General features: G+C 41.4%; 1 protein-coding gene across 2 annotated transcripts in view; it reads left to right on the top strand.

Moving 5' to 3' along the window:
• The window catches only part of chchd6b (coiled-coil-helix-coiled-coil-helix domain containing 6b), a 96,162-nt gene that overhangs the window by 37,566 nt on the left and 35,640 nt on the right, over positions 1-22,956 (top strand). For both annotated transcript variants that reach the window (XM_028448173.1, XM_028448172.1), the window contains exons 5-6: positions 2,454-2,537; positions 14,271-14,341. In XM_028448173.1, coding sequence (XP_028303974.1) covers positions 2,454-2,537; positions 14,271-14,341 — 155 coding nt within the window. The remainder of the gene's footprint in view (positions 1-2,453; positions 2,538-14,270; positions 14,342-22,956) is intronic.

Raw genomic sequence — 22,956 nt, 5'->3', positions numbered from 1 at the left:
GTTTTCATTTAATATTTTACGACTGCCTTAAAGAGCCATGCAAATGCAGAACTATAAATGATCATATAAACATGGCTATAGTACTTAGTTCTGACTCGGCTGCTCTGATGTGCTGTAAAAAAGCAATGAACATATGCACACAGAGGATAACTGGCAGTTAAATATTACTATGCTCCCTGAAAATCAACACTCACCCCTGCGGTTATAAGTTGCACTTGGAAATTTTACTTATAAAAGTAACTTATTTAAAGAGATATATTTAAAAGGCATAAAAAACAAAACTTTTTTCTCTCATCGTGGGTTGAATGAATTAATTGGTAAACCTATAACCTTGTATTTTGAAACATTATGTCTGTTTGGCAATTAGTCAATTTCTTCTCTCCCCTCCTGCTCAATTATAAAGGCTCAGTAAATGTGATGTTGATTACAAAAATAATGGGGTACAGCTTTATACTGTATGTTTGTTTTTGTTTATTTTCTTGGCACATTTCTCAAGTGCCTGCAACAAATAAGAACATTGGGAGCTGAAAGGACATCCCATTGCATTAGACATCTGGAAAGCTGGGTTTAATGATACACATGCAGTCCTAAAGCTCAGTTTTGATTAGATTGCATCAAGATCAACTAACCTTCTTGTCTCTATTTAGAATATATCCTCATTCTGTCTTCTGTCATCCTTCATAAAATTTCTGGATTGTCTTTTCCTGTGTTTTTTCTCCCCCCTTGAAATCCCCTCTACACCCCTTTAATAAACATGTCTTGGCTGGTCTTCTTCAGTACTTTCCAGGCTTTTACCCTTGACTGTCTCACTAACTCCTGTTCCTTCTCTCCCTCCCAAGCCAGCAGATTTGGATACCTGGGTAAGCAGCACTAGCGCTGCCAGCGTCTGCTTTTTATTGTAGGCTTTTCTTGTACCATACTTTATTTCCCCCCTCACTCCTTCACTCAACGCTATTCAAATGTCATGTTTTCATTGTGCACTAAAGCAAGGCTGTGAGCACACTGCTGCCGCCATTTCCACACAACACTTTGAGAGTTATTCATCTAGAAAATTACACATCATCTGTGCTGCTGGTAGAAGTGACACATACACACGCACGCACGCACAGTCTGTAAGTGTTGAATGGTTGCTCCAGAAAGAAAAGGTGTATTAAGCAGAGTAAAATGATGTTTGGTGATCCCTGGAAACTAGATTTAAATATATAACACTAATCCCAGTTTCTTGTACATTTATATGTTCTTTCTGGAGCACTCCTCAAAATCATTCTTTGCCAATATATAAGTGTTCGCTTACATATGTTGAGATCTACCAAGTGCATGTGCACTTTTCAGATATAGTTTCCCCACAGCACGATTACTTGATTTATAGTGGAGGAGATGAATGCATATTAGGGATGTAACTCCCGATACGATTCGATTCACGATACTGAGTTCACGATACGATTCTCTCACGATTGATTTTACAAAATGGGACTGATGATGATTTATTTTTTTGGGGAAAAATACTGTACTATTTTCCCTTGATAAACTATTCAAAACAATGCAATTTAACTAAACATAAATCTTGAATGAAATAAATAAAGGAATAATACAAATGAAGAAGAAGCCTTTTAATTTAAAATCTGGTTCTATAGTACACAATGCAAAACTGCATAATAGTTATTTTTCTTTTCAAAAGTGCAACTGAAAATGTTTTTTGTGCCTTAACAAATGGACAACCAGTCTGCACTGTAATTCCATCAGATATTTGTTTGGAACAGCAGAGGGCGCTGGTATCCTAGTGTTTGGTTGGCATGCAGCTATTCTGTGCAGTGAAGAAGAGATGCTATGCTAGCAGACAGAGCTAATAGAAAAACGTGACTTTTACAGATATTCACATAATATTACAGATATTCTTTCGGTGCTAAAGGGGTAAGGAATCATTTATGAACATATTTAAGAGTAGAAGGCGGCCAGAAAGAAAGTAGTAGCAGATTCCGCCCGCCGCCTCAGCATTTGGACAAGAGAAAGATAAATATATAGCGCCCTCTGCTGTTTTAAAAAAAGTACTGCGATTCAATTTTCAAAGTATCGATGTCAATTGTGATACCTATGAATCGATTTTTAACTGCCTTACGATTAATCGTTACATCCCTACTACTAATCCCCTCATTTAGCACTTTCATGAAACTTTGAGTATCTGTGAATTAACTGATTTTTATAAAACGCACAAAAGTAGTATGCAGTTTAATCTGCTAGTTCAGTAATTTGAACTGGTCTGGCCTCTGGACTCACCATCACATCAAACAGTTGTGACCATTGTGACTTGTGACAATCATTTGGGTCCTGACACATGAGTTAAGTCTGTTCTAGTGTAACGATTTATGCTTGAGCTGACAGTGGTTGGTAGATTATATTTGTTCCATATGTCTGATGTGACATGTCTTTTATCTTGTGTTTTTTCACTTTTTCAGGCTAAACAATTAGAGAGGAAAGAGCAGCAGTTGGCCAACCTATCCAGTTTTTATAAGGAACAATTACAAATACTAGAGAAAAGGGTAAGTGCTGTTTTTTTTCCTTCTTCTTTGTTCATGTTGTGTTCACAGCTAAACAGACTCCAATAGACAAAAGTCACTTTTGAACGTAAATGTTCTTTTTTTAAGCGGTTGTGTAATTTAGATGGGACTTTCAGGTCTGTAATGTGGCCTGTCAGCTAAAAGATTTTGATTTTGGGGTGGCTATTTTTGTTTCTTGGGGAGTTTGCATGTTCTTCCTGAGCGAATAGAGAATTTCTTTCACAATTAAAGTTTGAAAACACTGATGGGAAATTTAAGGTATTATGATTCTCACGATGGACCAAAGGAGGCAAAATTTGTCTCTCTAATACGTCCTAAAATTTGCCTGCATTTAAATGAATCCCTTCTGGGGACTTCATCGTGATATTTATGTTTGTCATTCGTTGTTGCATTTCAAAAGGTTTATTCAACATGATTCTTTGGCAATGAAACACCAGACTGTCAGGATACTTGACAATGACCAACAGTGTTAACACATTTCATTGTTTTTTTTAATACACTAAAGACCTTTCAGCTAAATTGCAGTGTTCAATATTTTATTAAAGTCTTGCCAATCATTTTTCTTCTTCACTCAGTGGTTAATGTGGATTTATAAGTCAACAACTGCTTTTTTTTTAATTTTTTTTTTACAGTTTTCAAATCAGACAATAGACATTTATGTCAAGATGCATTTCCAATAATCATGTAGCAGTCCATGTTTCCATGTAGTAGCATTCTATACAGTACATGCTTGGAATAAATTGAAACAAGCTCAAATCTGGTGTGATCCTGATCAAAATAAGAGGTTTTGAAGATTCATAGATAGACTTACCTTTAAATTTCACATTAACACATTAAGTTTAAAGTGACTTGCTTCTCACAACATTATTCTCTTTTTTAAAAGTCTGTTCTTTCCTGGTCTAAAAATGTCACATGCTGGTGTCAATAGAAATAATTTCAACGTTTCAGTGGGCAGACGAGCATCACGGTTCTCTGGTAATGGCAGGCACTCAAGATTTCTCAGAGAGCCTTGGTTGCCCATTGAAATGTTTTATGTTTTTATTTATAACAGGGTCCCTTAAAAAGCTCTGCACTTTTTAATAAATTAGAAATGTGTTATTTTAACAAATAATTATTGATGTTTTTGCAGCGTTAGCCCTGATCTGTGCCCAGGCTTTACATGTGCATGTGTTGTTGAGCCTGTAAAAGCTATGGGCAAAAAGGTTTGATAAAACTTATCTTTTACACATACCTGAGTATAGTTTGGCAGGGGTGAAATTTTAACATCAAATTTTCCTTTTGTGCAGTTGTTGGCTAAAAGGCTGCCAAACAGGAATTTCACATTGCAGAGTCTGAAGAAGGTTGAGGATGACATTACAGAGAGGAAAATTACTCAAGAGTTTACAAAAAAAGGCATCTTTAGTTTTTCTCATCATATTCACAGTGTCTCCCTCAAGCATTTAGCAGACACCCTCTGGAAGTAGTTACCACCCCCCTCTCCTCCATCCCTGTCTCCAAGTGGTTGGGCCCATCAGGCAAAAAGGGACCTTATCTAGCATTGGCACTCGCCTCCTTTCGGCCTCTGAAAAAACCTTTTACACAGCCAAGTTAAATGGCCTTTGCACACAGTGACGCAAACAGCACACGCTGCAATGCTTGACGGAGGAGACTGATTGGCAGAAGAGACCAGGATGCCCTATCTTTCTCCACTTACTGCAGTGCTCCTTTCTTCTACCGTTTTTTCCCCCCCTATACCTCCACCCCTTACAAGCGTGCTGCTGACCTGAATGCGGATGAGGGGTTACGAAACCGGAGGACTGAGAGAGAGAGATAAAGAGGCCATATAAAGTGTGCATTAAACAGTCTATCCTGAGCTGGGGTCGGTCTCCACTCCTCCCTGTGTTTGCAGTTCAGAACGCTATTAATCTTGGCCTCCTTCCATGCCCTCTCTAAATTTCCCTCTCTCTCTCCCTCTCTCTACTGATTTACTTATACCTGTTGCCCATTCCAGTTTCACTTAAAAAAGTCTACAGAACAACATTTTTAATGTAGCTCATTATCATTCATGTAAAAGAGGATCAAAAGAAGCCAGGTTTTACTTGAGACACATCAGCATTAGCATTAACATTAGCAGCCCAATATTAAGACAAATCCAGCATATTCTGTAAAATGTAGTTATTAAAGTAATCAAAACTGCATCTGTGGCTTTCTAAGTTTGTAATTCAGGTCAAAAGTTAAAAAAAAGCAGGATCAGAGAGAAAATTAGTAGATTATTGGTGTGTGATCTTTTGAATCAACATTGTACTATTGCTTTTTCGCTTTCCTCATCAATAAGCTGGTTTGTGTGCGTGTGCGCCAATGTATTTCCTTGGAATTTGAAACTTTAAGATGAAGGGTTTGACTTTCACGTTAACACCTACTAGCTATAGGAGTTCCTAAGAAGAACCGTATCACCACTTCAACCACAATCCTCTTGCCCTTCTCTCTCATTTCCATTTTAGGCGCCTCTCTAATCTCTCAACAGTGTACAGGTAGAGTATATCTGTCCTCCTGTGGCAACAAACCCTGTAACTCTGTAAACAAGTCTTAGTTTAAAATTCACCCCTTTTAATCCGCTCTTCCTTCCCTTTGTCTGTCATGATTGGGTGTTGGTGTGGACCCAAATGCAGGGGAAGAAGGAGGCAGGATGCAGGAATAGCGTTCTCGGAACCAGTCCATGTTTAATTCAAAAATCCAAAATCCAAAATCAAAACTCAAATCCAACTTAGGGGAGTTGGAACAGGGAGCAAGACCAGACACGAGGAAGCAGATAACGACCCTGACATCACACAGACACACAAACAATGATCCAGCAGTCATACTGTGTCCAAACACTCAGCTAAATAGTGGAGGAGGCCTGATTGGGAATGGGCCACACCTGGGTGAAAACACGAGGGAGCTACTCAATCACCCACCAAGCACACAGACATCACTGGGAGGTGGAGCCACAAACAGGAACACCTGAAACACAGACAAGACTCAGAATAAAACAAAGACACAGAATAACTAAACTAAACAGAACATGACAGAACCCCCCCTTTAAGGAGCGGGTTCCAAACGCTCAAAACAAAAATCTATCCACCCAAACACCAAACCAGGGTGGGTGGACGGGGGCCCGGAGGAGGGACGAAACCAAGTTAGGCAGCCTCCCATGAGGCGGAGCCGGCGAAGCAGGGGACCAGGAGTCCGGCGGCCTCCCATGAGGCGGAGCCGGCGCAGCAGGGGACCAAGAGTCCGGCGGCCTCCCATGAGGCGGAGCCGGCGCAGCAGGGGACCAAGAGTCCGGCGGCCTCCCATGAGGCGGAGCCGGCGAAGCAGGGGACCAAGAGTCCGGCGGCCTCCCATGAGGCGGAGCCGGCGAAGCAGGGGACCAAGAGTCCGGCGGCCTCCCATGAGGCGGAGCCGGCGAAGCAGGGGACCAAGAGTCCGGCGGCCTCCCATGAGGCGGAGCCGGCGAAGCAGGGGACCAAGAGTCCGGCGGCCTCCCATGAGGCGGAGCCGGCGAAGCAGGGGACCAAGAGTCCGGCGGCCTCCCATGAGGCGGAGCCGACGAGGCAGGCGGGGAGACCTCCGGCGGGCCGGGCGAAGAGGGCTCAGACGAGGCAGGCGGGGAGACCTCCGGCGGGCCGGGCGCAGACGGGAAGACCTCCGGCGGGCCGGGCTCAGACGGGAAGACCTCCGGCGGGCCGGGCTCAGACGGGAAGACCTCCGGCGGGCCGGCTCAGACGGGGCAGGGGTGCGGGGAGCCGGCACTGGCGGCGACGTTGGCGGCCTGGTGCGGGGAGCCGGCACTGGCGGCGACGTTGGCGGCCTGGTGCGGGGAGCCGGCACTGGCGGCGACGTTGGCGGCCTGGTGCGGGGAGCCGGCACTGGCGGCGACGTTGGCGGCCTGGTGCGGGGAGCCGGCACTGGCGGCGACGTTGGCGGCCTGGTGCGGGGAGCCGGCACTGGCGGCGACGTTGGCGGCCTGGTGCGGGCTGGCGGCGGCCGGGTGCGTGGAGCCGGGACTGGCGGCAGGGCAGGCGGCGGCCGGGTGCGTGGAGCCGGGACTGGCGGCAGGGCAGGCGGCGGCCGGGTGCGTGGAGCCGGGACTGGCGGCAGGGCAGGCGGCGGCCGGGTGCGTGGAGCCGGGACTGGCGGCAGGGCAGGCGGCGGCCGGGTGCGTGGAGCCGGGACTGGCGGCAGGGCAGGCGGCGGCCGGGTGCGTGGAGCCGGGACTGGCGGCAGGGCAGGCGGCGGCCGGGTGCGTGGAGCCGGGACTGGCGGCAGGGCAGGCGGCGGCCGGGTGCGTGGAGCCGGGACTGGCGGCAGGGCAGGCGGCGGCCGGGTGCGTGGAGCCGGGACTGGCGGCAGGGCAGGCGGCGGCCGGGTGCGTGGAGCCGGGACTGGCGGCAGGGCGCGGGGAGCCGGCACTGGCGGCCTGGTGCGGGGAGCCGGCACTGGGCCGCTAGCCTGACAGCTAGGGGACACAGGAACGCTAGCCTGACAGCTAGGGGACACAGGAACGCTAGCCTGACAGCTAGGGGACACAGGAACGCTAGCCTGGGAGCTAGGAGACACAGGAACGCTAGCCTGGGAGCTAGGAGACACAGGAACGCTAGCCTGGGAGCTAGGAGACACAGGAACGCTAGCCTGGGAGCTAGGAGACACAGGAACGCTAGCCTGAGAGCTAGGAGAAACAGGGACGCTAGCCTGAGAGCTAGGAGAAACAGGGACGCTAGCCTGAGAGCTAGGAGAAACAGGGACGCTAGCCTGAGAGCTAGGAGAAACAGGGACGCTAGCCTGAGAGCTAGGAGAAAACAGGGACGCTAGCCTGAGAGCTAGGAGAAACAGGGACGCTAGCCTGAGAGCTAGGAGAAACAGGGACGCTAGCCTGAGAGCTAGGAGAAACAGGGACGCTAGCCTGAGAGCTAGGAGAAACAGGGACGCTAGCCTGAGAGCTAGGAGAAACAGGGACGCTAGCATGAGAGCTAGGAGAAACAGGGACGCTAGCATGAGAGCTAGGAGAAACAGGGACCCTAGCATGAGAGCTAGGAGAAACAGGGACGCTAGCATGAGAGCTAGGAGAAACAGGGACGCTAGCCTGAGAGCTAGGAGAAACAGGGACGCTAGCCTGAGAGCTAGGAGAAACAGGGACGCTAGCCTGAGAGCTAGGAGAAACAGGGACGCTAGCCTGAGAGCTAGGAGAAACAGGGACGCTAGCCTGAGAGCTAGGAGAAACAGGGACGCTAGCCTGAGAGCTAGGAGAAACAGGGACGCTAGCCTGAGAGCTAAGTGAAACAGGGACGCTAGCCTGAGAGCTAGGTGAAACAGGGACGCTAGCCTGAGAGCTAGGTAAAACAGGGACGCTAGCCTGGGAGCTAGGTAAGACAGGGACGCTAGCCTGGGAGCTAGGAGACTGGCGGGGCTGACCCTTCCTTCTCGACCGACCTTTACCTCGTTGTAGGCTCCGGGGTCCTCCCAAAGCCAGTCGAGTTCCCCTGTAGGGATCCCTAACAGGCTCGTTCTCCCATCCATACCAAAGATCTTCCCTGGCCTCCAGTAGGTAGCTCTGCCAGTAGGCAGTCCTTTCAGCCAGGTCCATCTCTGCCAAATCTATCTCCGCTGGATCCACTTGTGGCTGGATCATTCTGTCATGATTGGGTGTTGGTGTGGACCCAAATGCAGGGGAAGAAGGAGGCAGGATGCAGGAATAGCGTTCTCGGAACCAGTCCATGTTTAATTCAAAAATCCAAAATCCAAAATCAAAACTCAAATCCAACTTAGGGGAGTTGGAACAGGGAGCAAGACCAGACACGAGGAAGCAGATAACGACCCTGACATCACACAGACACACAAACAATGATCCAGCAGTCATACTGTGTCCAAACACTCAGCTAAATAGTGGAGGAGGCCTGATTGGGAATGGGCCACACCTGGGTGAAAACACGAGGGAGCTACTCAATCACCCACCAAGCACACAGACATCACTGGGAGGTGGAGCCACAAACAGGAACACCTGAAACACAGACAAGACTCAGAATAAAACAAAGACACAGAATAACTAAACTAAACAGAACATGACATTGTCGGCTGCTTCCTCAGAGAAAAAAATAATAATAATCCGACTTATTCGAGCGTGGAGCGTGAAACAACCCTTCCTCCACATCTTGACATCAGACCATCTCAGTCCTCCACTCCTCAAGAGTGCTCAGACAAGCGTGCACGCAGGGATCATCTGAACACCAGCATTCACCTACAAACACAGTTTTAGTCACACTTGTGTTTGTATTTAAGATTATACACAAACACAGCACATGAGCATGTGCACTAATCCTCTCTATGAGCATTTCCAGCAGCCCCTAAAACCTCTGAGGGTTATCGTCCCCTCCTTCTCTGTCTCCTCTCATTGGGCTGTGGTCCCTAAAGGGTGGAATTGCCTGGAAAAGGCTCAGTGTGTCATTGATACTGTTACACTTCTTTGGAACCATATCAGCAAAGGGGCTGCAATGTCGGCTGCTGTGAGGAGTCTGAGCTGCTAACAGCACATGCCATCTTGTCTGGTTTTCTTATCATGTACAGGGGTACTACAAACTGACTCAGGGTGTAAGGAGGGTTGCAACCTTTTAGAAATGAAAATAAGAGACTCCTAACATGACCCGAGCACTTGCAGCAGTGTTAGGTTTTATTTTGTGCTGGTTTTTATAAAATAGTTTTGACCTTGAATGTACATACATGTAAAATTAAACATTTTGTGTATTTATTTGATTATTTACATGTAATCCATTAGAATATTTTTTCTTTTAAATGGCCATACACAAAATTTACATTTGCTAGTGCCACTGTATATTTGATAATCGATCAGTCATCCAGCTTTAAAACCTAAATAACCTAAACAATCAATCAAACCACAATAGTCTAAAATACATTTCTAAAATAAGGTCTGCCCATTCACTGACATCTTCTGCCAAAAGCACAACCAGAAATTGAATCAATCCTAACATAATGTGCCATACCATAACAGATTCAGGGGAGGATTGAGGAATGAAACCTGTGACACTGACGCTTGGGTTTTCCATCCTTATGTTTTTACAATGTTGCTCTTGTGATACCTGAAACGACTGAAGCATTTTTGTTTTTGAGGAGATAGTGTAGTGGACATTTTTCAGAAGCACAGGTATTGTGACGTCTGTCGCTAGGCAACCATGGCAGCACCACACACTGGCAGCCTGGCGCAGACACACAAAGGACCAGAGAGAGCGTTTCTACACAGATCTCGCCGTTTTTGTCTGGCCTGTGTTTCTTTTGGGGGGTGGTTTGGTCATATTTAGTGTTGTGGGTGTGACGGATATGTCTATTGGACATTTATGGAAATACAAAACTAATACGTAAATTATTTGTTTTCCGAACAATAACATCTAATGGCCAAATAAATGATGATTTCATATTTTACAGGACAGATGGCAACGCTACAGTTAGGGTCATAGTGGGGCCATTATGTCCACACTGTGAGACAATAACATTTAATATCAGGGTGCGGTATGGCCACAGGAAAATTTAATTACCGGTTAAAATGGATGTATATATTACAGTATGTGTTGGTAAAAACTCTTAATTTTGTACTGCCATGATTGTTGCTTCTGTGACCATTCATTTAACATTTCAATTGTTTACATTTGTATTTGAAGCCTTTATTCTTTTTTAATGTTCTATGTTTCATTATTTGACTAGAACTACTGTATATCCAGGTTTTTTTTATTATTATTATTTTATTGTTTTCAACTTTGCTTCAGCGGTTAAAAGGTATAATGACTGCTTTGAAAGGGGGAAGTTTCCCTTTCCCTTTTGGTACCGTACTCTCTTTGCCCTGGCTAGGCAGTTACAGCCAAGGCTCTAAACCCTTCTAATTTGTTTTTATTTTAATTTTTTTTGTCTCGGTTTGAGCACTGCATGTCTCACAAGGCAAGCACATATTCAAAATGTCCTGTTGATTCCTCCCACTGAGCTCTGACCTGAGGCCAAAGGCTAAGTCAGTACGGTTAACGTTTTATCACTTATTCCCAAGGTACGGTAAAAGTCTTAAGTCACTGCCCACTGATAAGAAATGAGGCTCGCTGTGCTTTTAAAGTCATTGGATCCATGGCTTTATTCTTTAGTTACTGTCAAAGAAAGGTGTTTTTCATATTAATGAAAGATCCCAGCACAGGATCAGAGGGGGTTTACTTTTCCAAGAAGATACAGTATGTAATGCTGGGATAAGGTGTGCTTAACTTTAACCTTTACAGGAGCATTTACCCCAGTGTCTAAGAGCATTTAAACTCAGACCAGTTATTCATATTAGTAAGACTTGTCGACAACAGTCAGCGAATGTCACCAATGCCAATGTCTAATCTTGTCCTGTGCTTGATAATCCAATGTTGCACACCTGGAAAGCATATCTACTTCACCAACTGTTGGTTGCATTTGTAACATTCATCATGAAGTATGATGAAGTATGAGCTTGTATTTCATTATTTAATTTAACAATGCTATAAATGGAGCTGTTAGGCAAGAAAAAAGGGATGCTAGTAAAGAGGTGGAGCTTGTCTCAACTCATATTTATAATCTGACTTTAAAGAATTTGACCACCATTATTGTTCCTACATACTGTATGCGTTTACATTTAACATCCATTAAAGTGTAAGTACACCCCCAGGTTTTTACTGACCTGCCACTAGGGGGAAATGCTCCTAGAGTAGTAAAAATATGCCCAGTCACAGCAGCCCCGCCCCCACAGCGCTGTACTCACAGTGGTGGCTGAAGTGTACTTCTGCAGTCGACGCTGCATGGAATGACCTCACGTTCTACATAGACTTGCTCACGTACCACACAGTCAATCAGGTTGTGTCCCAAAGTGCAGTGAAGGTAATGCAGAGACCTTCTGGTACCTCACAGCTGAAATGGTGCCTCTTGCACTCTTCAGCGATATTGTGCCGACTGATGATAAACAACTACTGGCAAACAGTATTCTCGCAGTGAAACCAAGTGTTGCGTTAAATGCACCACAGCTTTGCTTAGGAACAGGCTTCGGGAAACCAGGATTCCCTGAAAATATAAAAAAATACAACAAAATTGGCCTACCTTGTGGGACCAGACTAGTGGTGCATGCTTTCTCCGTTAAAACTCGACCACTCATTCCTTACTGAAACTGCAGAATCTTCGTCACCTATCAGGAATGCCGTACAAAACTTCAAGCAGTAAATGTTGTGAACGACTGTGCTGAGCGGGGAGTTAAACAAAAGTTACAACTTTTCTGGCAGCATCCAAAGATGAGGAACACTACCAGGATGTAGTGGAGCAGGGCAGAAAGGGCACACCAAACCTCCGTAAACGGAAGACCGAACCATCTAAGGGCTGAGCGAAAAATCAATTTATTGAATTTGTAGATGAAAGCCATTTTTATTTTGCAAATTTGAGTTTAAAAAATAAAATGTAATTTTTTTAATTTATATTAAGTTTTACTAATTTTTTAATTTTTTCCCCCCACCACAGTGTTTTCGGACTTTTGTGCGTTCCGTCCTTGTGGGTTGTTTACCCTTTGAGTAGGCTATATGTGAGCCACAGGCATGTTTACTCATTTACTTTTTATTTTGGGATTGTTCTATGCATTTTAACTCTTAAGGACAATCACAGGAATAAAGTTGCACTTTTGACAATATATCTGATGTCTGCAGTCATTTTTAAGTGCATTGAAAAAAAAAATCCAGAATCCAAAATCAAATTGTTCTCTAAATTTCTAAAGTTTTAGGCAAAGTCACCTGAAATTGGCCGGTGTCAATAACTACAGTTTGTGTAGAACAGTAAGATAGACAGTTTAATATGGTTAATTATTATATAGCCATTCATATGTGCATAAAACAATATATGTATTAGTATGGACAATGAGAAACAATTTTAATTTCTGTTTTCATATATTCTTCAGAAAAACAACAAAACAAAGCATATTTTTGGTTAGTATTGATTTTTTAAGTTTTCTTCACTGGCTTGGTGGACCTTCTTAAACAATGATAGAATTGGCTAATATTTTGCTTGGTTATCTTTTTTCGGTGTTGGAACAAATTTATATTTGTTTGTGTGTGTACAGACACATCATTGTATCAGACACATCATTGTATCTCACCAAATTCCTGAGTGGGCGTGTCTTTCCGCTACAGCAGTATATCATAATCAAGGCATTTTTTTGAATTTCCCCCCTAGTGGCAGGTCAGCAGGAAGCAGGGGTTTAGTTACCCTTTAAATACAACTTCTATCAGTTTAGAGTATGAACTGAATGCGACCCTGAAGTGAACTACATGTGCAAAAGAGGTCCTGAGTTACCACGTGATGACACAGACATGCACTGTAGTAAATATTGAAGCTTCTTGTCCCTGCGTGTGTGTGGCATTAATAATATGTATGATATAGTATTTTTATTTTATTTTAATACCTCACTTTCCTTCCATTGTCTACTTTTCCCTCCACCTCTCCTCCTGGGATACAGAATTATGACGTCTATCGCGTTTCGATGATGTAAAGATTGGATAGAAATGTGACCTGGCTGTTCAGACAGCAGGCGTATTGCAAAAAAATGTGTCAGAATAAGGACCACATATTAAAGTGGCCTAGGTCAAATAAAAAATAGGATTTGTGCTGTTCAAACTGTCTTTACCAGATCAGATACAGGTCGCATATGGGCAAAAAAAAAGTTGCATTTGCCTGGAGTCTGTAGCCTTTTCTGGATGGATGCTTTTCTCACTAATGAGGTTTTGCTTTATATTACTTTTCGTTTCAAGAGAAGGAACAACTGGGATATAGAGGTAGAATGTAGCACATACAGAACTGAATGGTATCAGATATTAAAATGGAACAGATGCTTAAGACATGAAGAGTGTCCTTTTACAACAGATATTCAAACGGTATGTCTGCAGATCAGCTTGAAATAATGAGATATGAAAATGACTAGGGGGGCACCAGGGGAGCAGAGGGCAAGGGATTGTGGAGGAGGTTAGTGTTTGATCTTATTTCTTCTCTCTGTCTCTTCAATTAACTCCACTCTTATCGCTTCATCTGTTGGGAATATCCGAAATAATTAAGTAAAAGCTTGAGCTGTGTGGGTATTGGTTTAAAATGGTTATTACTGTGCTGTGAAGGGTGATGAGAGAGATTTGCTTTGCGTTTGGGGATTTCTGGATAAACTGCATCGAAACGACGCAAAGCCTGTTATGTGATTATTCATTTCAGCGTGCTGATGAGTATTAATATTTTTGTACACTATCTGTTCTGTATACATCACAGATTTTGTTCAAATTGATTACTGGTATTACTTGAATGTCACCGCTTTTGTAATGCATTCAATAAAAAAAACATGAACGGTTGACAACATATCTCTTAGAGTTGTAATCAGACTGCGATGTTCCCAAGGTGTTAATTTTAAATTTCATTCATTTCCAGTACAGCATTATTCAATTTTGAAACTCTTGTCAACTGTATAGCACTGTGTTAGGAGACAGTGTTTGAAAAGAAGAAAGGTTAAAAACCATTACCAATTCCATGGATTTGCTAATTGTTAGGCTGCATTAATGACATGATTGGAGAGTTGGCCTTGGAGTTCTTGAATGAAATATTATCTTGTTTAAATCATCCTGCTAAAACTTTGGGCAAAAAAGTCAGATTTGATTCTAATTTATTTTTGGTTTGCAGAACATCGACAACTACAAAGAAACAACTGAACAGTACTGTCGGGAGGCCACAAAAACTGAGGCACGAATCCGGTAATTACTCAATAATTTTACTACACTATTTTCATGTATAGAAACCACTTCATTGTTAAATTTTATGGTATAAGCACATACTCTCCCTCTAAATGTCTTCCATTTCGTTGTAAATATGATATCACTGTCTGCCTTTGTATTTTGTGTTTTTGTTTGTTACCATTTTGGTTTGTCACACATTTTATTCCCAGTTAAAGTTTAAGTACACTCTAAAACAACTTTTTTCTGCAGAATACAGGCATTATTAGGTATAAAGTAATGTAGTTTTTTGATATTAGTCCCACTCTTCACATTTTTGGGGCTATTGAACGCACCGCTGTATTGGCCGCATTCCAGTAATTTAGCGATTTTCCAAGAAAAAATCACTTAAAAGCCACTTGACATAGGCTACTTTCTATTGGCTGATGTGGGTGCCCTTCAAACAACATGGCCAATCAGAATGGGCAGGTAGGCGAGCTGCTGTACTCCGGTTAACAAGTTTTCTGTATATTTCTGTGTATTGTGATCAGTTTCAAAGGACGAGTTTCCATCTCAACATAAAGTCTCCTCCTCACTGCATATCAGTCTATTTACAGCTTTATATGGTAAATTTTAATGGAATGATAAACTGCTCCCATGCACCATCGCCTCAGCGGAGATCACGTCAATCAGACTCTGAGTCAGAATACGGACATGATCGCTTCTGAACAAACATAACATGGTTATTTGGCAACTTCATGCTGTTTATTGTTTATTTCTATCATAAATCGGCTAATTTTTACTTAATCCGGAGTGTTTCAGCCCTTTCTCTCTTCGTGTGTGTATGTGCGTGTGTCACGTCAGCTGTCAGGCTCAGAGTCCTGTGTGTGATCGCTTTTGAACAAACCTAAAGCAGTGATTAGACAACTTTGTGCCATTTATTATTAACTACTATTAAAAATCAACTGAGATATCTTACATTTTAAATCTAATTGTACTGGTTATTTGCTCTTCCCACCATAAATGCATACGAGCCAGCACCACTCCCCGCTTCATTAACTTCCATTTATTAGCGGGATTTTATTTTATTTAATCAATCAGCAATCTTATTTTATATATAAATAAAAACAAATATTCAACAGATGTATGACTTCTGCTGTCACTCACTCGCCGCAATTCCCCTCCACGATCCGACGCCGTCCTTCGGACCATGACGCCTCCGTCCTGTTATTTAAGCTGTGAGTGCTTTCACTTTTCCTACATTATCCGAAGCTCGTTTCTGAACGTTCAGTTCACCGTGATGTTCAGTGACTGTTTCAGTTAATTCATTCCGCTGTAGGGGACTGTCAGTATTATTGTGCCTCCCGACACACGCTTTCATTTCTGAGATCAGATCAGTGATGTCATTGTCACTGTTGGCCCCGCCCCTCCTTTAAAAGAGATGGGAGGAGGGACTGGTTTCCTCCTCTCACAGCCCTCAGTGAGCATTGATTGACAGCTCCATGCTGAACTGTGCAGCGCTGTGGGGGCGTGACTGCTGTGAATGGGCGTGTCTTAAATACTTTAGGAACAACGCTCATAATCGAGGCATTTTTTAAATTTACCCCGAGTGGCAGATCAGCAAAAACGTGGGGGTGTACTTACACTTTAAGGAAGCAGGTGAATACCTTTGCTAAAGAGCAGAAACCAGTAACAGCTCAGTGTTCACAGATTGTTTATTGAATGAGAGACAAAGCAAACTGTCAAATGTGTTAGTACAAGTTGAAAAGTACAAAATGTTGCTTTTCCCACTGCTTCTTCTGAGTGAATGGTATGGAGCGTGAATGTTTTTGTGCCTAAACAACAATTATTTGTTGTAACTAGTGTCTCATGGAGCATTAGAAGGCACAGCATCCATACCTGTCAAGTTTTGGATTTGAAAATAAGGGACATTTTCTGGCGCCCACTACGAGCTGTCCCACCCGCCCAACAAAGCTCCAGTATCCCTTATATTTTAAGACAAGTGTACAAGAAATCTAAAATACCCACTTATCAACCACTTACTAAATACAATTATGTGTTTAGAATCTGGTAGGTCGACCTTTATTAACATTGAAATGCTTCGAACATTCCTACGAGGGCTGAGCGATATGGACCAAAACTCATTTCTCAATATGTTTTCTCAAAATGGTGATATATGATATAAATCTAGATAATTTTATCAAATAAAGTCTGACCAGAAAACAATTCTGGGTTAAATTTGCTGATGCAAAATGCCACACAGGGACATTTATTGACAAACAGATGCACAATATGTGCACTCAGAAATCCATCTAACTGAGCTTTACATGTTGTTCTGAGAAGTAGAAGCAGTGACTCCTAAAACTAGTATTTTAATACATAAGCTATAATATATACATATATATTAAATATTATAGTTTTCTATATCACCAAAATAGAAAACTCGATACATCTTGAATCTCGATATATCTCCCAGCCCTAATTCCTAAATTATAAAACAGCCTAAATAAAAACATAAATGTGTATATGAAGCACATGTGTTTATTTAATATACTTACAGTTTATATACAAGTCAACACGTTGCTTATTTACTGTTGATTTCACATTGCTTGTCTTTAAGTTAGACATTAACATTTTATTTTCATTATATATTTTATTTTAATTTTTCATGCTCACTCGTGGTTCTCTGGTATTCACTAATGACTTACTAGACACATTTATTACAGACTTTATATTCTTTAAAACCTTTTAAAGCAGTGTATATTTGTGGCGCTTGTGATTGGCTGATTTTTCATGGCGACTCACGTCGTTTCTTTCCGCTGTGGTAGACGCTAAAATATCGGGAGTTTCCCTGCCAGTGACAGGTATGAGCATCCCACATAATAATATTAAAGAAATTGTCTTATTTTTTTTATATAAAGCCTCCCACTATCTAGAGAGTTTCATTTAACTTGCAGTCACTACATTTTGCACCTTTATAGACCCTGTCAAAGTGTAACTAAACCTCAAGGTTTTGACTGACATGTGTTTAGGCTGGATATTCAAAAATGCCTTGATTACAAGCTATACTATGCTCAATAATCATCACACCTCTGTTTACAATATTCTCAATTGTAACTACTCACCACAGGTTGCTGAGTTGACAGGTGTTAGTTTTTATTGATTAGTTTTTACATAAAATGCCACCAAAAATTCACAAACCAATATTTGATTTCAATAGTGTTTTTACCCATAATGGGTAAAATGGACTAAATGGATTTGATTTTATATAGCGCTTTATCACCACACTGAAGCAGTCTCAAAGCGCTTTACATATCAGCTCATTCACCCAATCATTCTCACATTCACACACCAGTGGGACAGGACTGCCATGCAAGGCGCTAGTCGACCACTGGGAGCAACTTAGGGTTCAGTGTCTTGCCCAAGGACACTTCGACACATAGTCAGGTACTGTGATCGAACCCCCAACCTCTCGATCAGAAGACGACCCACTACCACCTGAGCCACGGTCGCCCTGAGCCATGGGCTCACTTTTAATGTTTGACTACATTTTCAAGAGTTGGACAAGAATCAATAAACAACCTTACTTAATCCCAAAATACATTTGTTTTAGGATTTAAAAAAAAAGTGGTTTCAAGGTTTAGTTACTCTTTAGGACCTGTATTTATTTATTTTTAAAATGATTGCATTGGCCTATGGTGAAGTTTTCCCGTCCTCTCTTTGTCCCCACCTTTGATTGCCATAAGAGCAGTAGAGAGTTGCAGCATCCGTAAGCCCTGTAAATGCATTTTAGGGAAGCACTTTGAGATGAGGTAACTGCTTGCAACAGGTGTATTTTTTACCCAATATTGAAATTTAAATATTTTATTGACAGTATAAAGATAAAGTTAAAAGTTAATGATTGAGAAAGATTTCAAGCGCTCTCATTTAATAACACAATTTAATGCACAGAAGTAGATTCAATAAATTGTAGATATTACTAACACTAATGCAATTATTATCTGGATACTTTTGAAATAAAAGGCAATATCAAATTAGGACAAACAAGAAAAAGACGAATCAAACACAAAAAAATGCATGACAACTTAAAGCTGATATCCGGAGTTTCTGAGAAATCTATGTTTATGTATGATTCTTTTGAAATATGAAAAAATACCTAACGAGTCTTTTACTATGATCTACTGCCGGTGATCATTCATATACATTAACGTATATAAGTCCCTCCTTCATCCTATAGACCCCTATACAAATGGAAACAATCGCCGAGTGCGCCCAACCAATAGGCTTCGACTTCCTGTTTTTGATACTGTCCATCAAAGTGAATGTGGAACTGTGCACGGAAACAAGGCCGCGCGTCACAACAGCAAACAGGTAAATATGATTTTGGCTCTTACCTGACCCATAGATATATCAATATGACCTTATTATGTTCTGCGATGCGCATGCAGAAAAGTAGAGGTGTGGCTTCTGGTAGATTGCAGAGGCAGTGGGAGGAACTGAAGCTGTTTATGGCGGGACATTGAGACGTTTCTCAGAAACTCCGGATAGCAGCTTTAATGGCTGTTAGCCTTTTTCCCATACAATAGGTCTTGCTAATGTTAGAATAAGTGAATATATTATGTAGCGTAGTAAATGTACTACCACATGTAGTAGCATGGTACGTGGCATCCTGCTAAACAAAACTGGGGGAAGCCTTTTTACTCTTTATGATGAGCATTGACCTCACCAGTGACATCTTGAGCAGTTGCTGCATTTATTTTAATAGCACACAATTCACCTGCAGAGTGTTATTCCACAGATTGCAGAGTTCACTATTATGTGTGCATGGAAAAGGGCAGAATAACTTGCCAGAGTATGTTTCCTGAAGGAAGCGCATTTAGTCCCTCTGCATTTTGTCACCACAAACTTTTCTTTCTCCATCCCACATAAATTCAAGCTTTGTATTCAGAGATTTTGTTCTCACCATATTCTGTCAGCATTTGGCCACTGTTTCATTTTGTCATTTCACACTACACTGACCATCCACTATTTATTTCATTTGGCTGTTGCTGAAAGGAGGGCATTGAGTGCAATTTATTTAGTGTCTTTATTTCTGTCTTCGTGTCCTTCACTTCCTCTTAAAACGAGTTAGATTTTCCATCCCACTTGGTAATTTCTGATGACTTTATGCCCCTAATTCCTCTGTATTGAGAATTAATTTACACGGACTCAGGAAAAATAGAACATGTCTAGATTAACAAAGCACAAACAACAATGGAATTGGGGAAAACTCCTTTTTAACAACCCTCATATAGAAATGAATAGGCATCTCTACCAGTGTAGTTTTTTTCTGAGCCTGGATCCAGTTGATAAGAAATGTTGGATTGTGCTTGTTTTTTCTGTAAATTGGGGTTTGGGGAGGGCTCTTTGATATGTTAAGCTATTTCCTCAGGCTATATTTAAAATAGTATTGTTCCAGTTTCCACAATGCCTCCTAAATAAGTGCAATTGAAAAATAGCCCTTGCTTTATAATTTTATGTTTTCTTCTTAGTGGTACATCAGTATCGAGTATGAGTTTGCAACAGTTCTTTCACTTAAGTTGATAATCAACTCTTTCCAGTGTAAAACAATGGTAAATACTCTCTTCAACTGCAACAACACTAAAATGATGACATGGCAAAATATTTTTTCAAGACTGTCAGTCAACAATTTACTTCTTTGTGCTTTGCCATTAATTTGTTTTTGTTTTTTTATTTGGAAAAATAACTGAATACAGTCATAGAAAACGGTTTGAGTTTAACATGGTCAGATAATTAATTACATTTTAGAACGAGATCTAGAAAGTGTTACTAAAACAATTACCAGTAGTAGTTTCATTAACATTTTTTATTTTTTTTGCCAATTTAGTCTAAATGCAAATGCAGTGTACAGGCGGGTGTTTTCTATATCACCTTGGTTATTAAAGTTTCCCACTGAAGTCACTTTATTTGTACTCAGCATGTCTCAAAGAAACAGAGAACTTGGACAGAAACTTTGAACTTTGGTAGAAGAATTACATTTTGGAAAGTAATATTTTCAAAGAAATTGTTACTAATTCACGTTTTGGATTGACTGCAGGTCAATATGCATTTGTCATGCAGGGCATTGTAGTTATAATTTCCGACTGTATTCTTTCCATTGTAATTAGGTTAAAGGCAGACAAATCAAATTGATGATTAGTTATAAGATCATTAACTGGAGAGTTTAAGACTGGAGAGATGTGTAACATTGCTCCTTTATTTGCTTAATCTATTATCCAAGTTTCATTTGTTGTTGTGATTTTAATTAAATTTAAGCATTACCTCCTATCCTTTGGGAAATGTGATTGCATTAGTGGTTGGTGAGCAAGCAAAGCCTCTGTAGGGGGTAAGCTGTGCTTTTAGACTTTAGTTAATCTAAGTATCACCAGAGAGGTTAGCAAAACTGCAATTCTGCATCCTTGTCATGACAATGGTCAGTGGTTTCTAAAATTAAAAACTTTTAAAACAAATGGAAACTGCTTCAATAGCAAACAGTTGACTAAAGCAATTGCTGGTCCGGTATTGGCACCAACAGAATGAAATACAATATTCAATATTTGCACACCAAAACATTATATTAGCAAAGTTGATTGGTCATAATGGGTGTCATTACTGCAAGAGTGAATAACAATTTGACTGCAGCTCATCTTTAGTCCACTCAAGCCGATATATGCATTAAACTACCATATATAGTAACTGATGTCTCTAATTTTGCTTTTCAGAATATGGTATTTGTAATTACCAAAGCAAGGATAATAAACATGCTTACTTTTGTAATATGTCACCTCAAAACTGTCACCCAGACTGACTTCAGACTGCCAGAAAATCAGCTCAGATATCTGCTCGTATTATGAGCTGGTTCAGCTACGGCTTCTATCATTAGTGGCAAATAAAATTTTATGATAGTCACTCATTCCTCCAAAAAGGTTTTCATTTAATACATACACTATGGTCAGTAAAAAATACTAAGGACACTTAGGCCCACCAGTGAATTAAAGAGAAGCCTTTACAGTTGTGCAAGTTTGACTTTAAAAAATAGCTTTAAAAAATAAGCAAGAACAAATGAATGGGGTCTGAACAACTGAGCTCTTGACGAATGCGAAATTAATATTCACAAGTTCTGATGAAGTTACATTCCACATTCTGTTAAAACACTAATAGTTAAATCTGCTACACTGGCAGAAAGGAAGGAAGGCCTTTTGCAAAATCAACATCAGAGCTTTGTCTCAACCCAAAAATGGAGAACTGTGTGTTATAATAAATGAAGGCTATCACAATTAAAGCCCTCTTGACATTTTGCCTCTTGTTTCCGACAGCATTTCATTTTCAGAAACATCCTGGTGTGCAGAAAAAGCAAGTGATAAAACATTTTCTTTTTTAACTTTGCCCAGTGGAAGCCTTTCGACTTCATCCTTTTGCCCTTTTTAGGGTAGCGGCCCAAATTCCTTGAATATTTCTTGCTGTAGAGATTGATGCCAAGCTCCCTTAAAAATCTGTAGTCCCATTAATCTTCTTCAACCCACATGTGACCCTCAAATTGATGTGACAAGGCATCCCCAAAGTGAACCTTCGGTGTGATGTCTGTAGGATTCACCGCAAAGTACTTGCTGACAGTTTGCACTTAAAGTCAACTTTTATGTGAGTTTATTTTATCTACAGTGCCTTGCGAAAGTATTCGGCCCCCTTGAACTTTTCGACCTTTTGCCACATTTCAGGCTTCAAACATAAAGATATAAAACTGTATTTTTTTGTGAAGAATCAACAATAAGTGGGACACAATCATGAAGTGAAACGAAATTTATTGGATATTTCAAACATTTTTAACAAATAAAAAACTGAAAAATTGGGCGTGCAAAATTATTCAGCCCCCTTAAGTTGATACTTTGTAGCGCCACCTTTTGCCGCAATAACTGCTGTAAGTCGCTTGGGGTATGTCTCTATCAGTTTTGCACATTGAGAGACTGGAATATTTGCCCATTCCTCCTTGCAAAACAGCTCGAGCTCAGTGACGTTGGATGGACAGCGTTTCTGAACAGCAGTTTTCAGTTGTTTCCACAGATTCTCGATTGGATTCAGGTCTGGACTTTGACTTGGCCATTCTAACACCTGGATATGTTTATTTGTGAACCACTCCATTGTAGATTTTGCTTTATGTTTTGGATCATTGTCTTGTTGGAAGACAAATCTCTGTCCCAGTCTCAGGTCTTTTGCAGACTCCATCAGGTTTTCTTCCAGAATGGTCCTGTATTTGGCTCCATCCATTTTCCCATCAATTTTAACCATCTTCCCTGTCCCTGCTGAAGAAAATCAGGCCCAAACCATGATGCTGCCACCACCATGTTTGACAGTGGGGATGGTGTGTTCAGGGTGATGAGCTGTGTTGCGTTTACGCCAAACATAACGTTTTGCATTGTTGCCAAAAAGTTTGATTTTGGTTTTGTCCGACCAGAGCACCTTCTTCCACATGTTTGGTGTGTCTCCCAGGTGGCTTGTGGCAAACTTTAAACTTTGAACTTTAAGAAATGGCTTTCTTCTTGCCACTCTTCCATAAAGGCCAGAGTTGTGCAGTATACGACTGATTGTTGTCCTGTGGACAGAGTCTCCCACCTCAGCTGTAC

The sequence above is a fragment of the Gouania willdenowi genome, chromosome 5 (assembly GCF_900634775.1).
Source record: "Gouania willdenowi chromosome 5, fGouWil2.1, whole genome shotgun sequence".
Lineage (NCBI taxonomy): Eukaryota > Metazoa > Chordata > Actinopteri > Blenniiformes > Gobiesocidae > Gouania > Gouania willdenowi.
The sequence above is the reverse complement of the archived record's forward strand: the minus strand, read 5'-3'. Positions and strand labels throughout refer to the sequence as shown.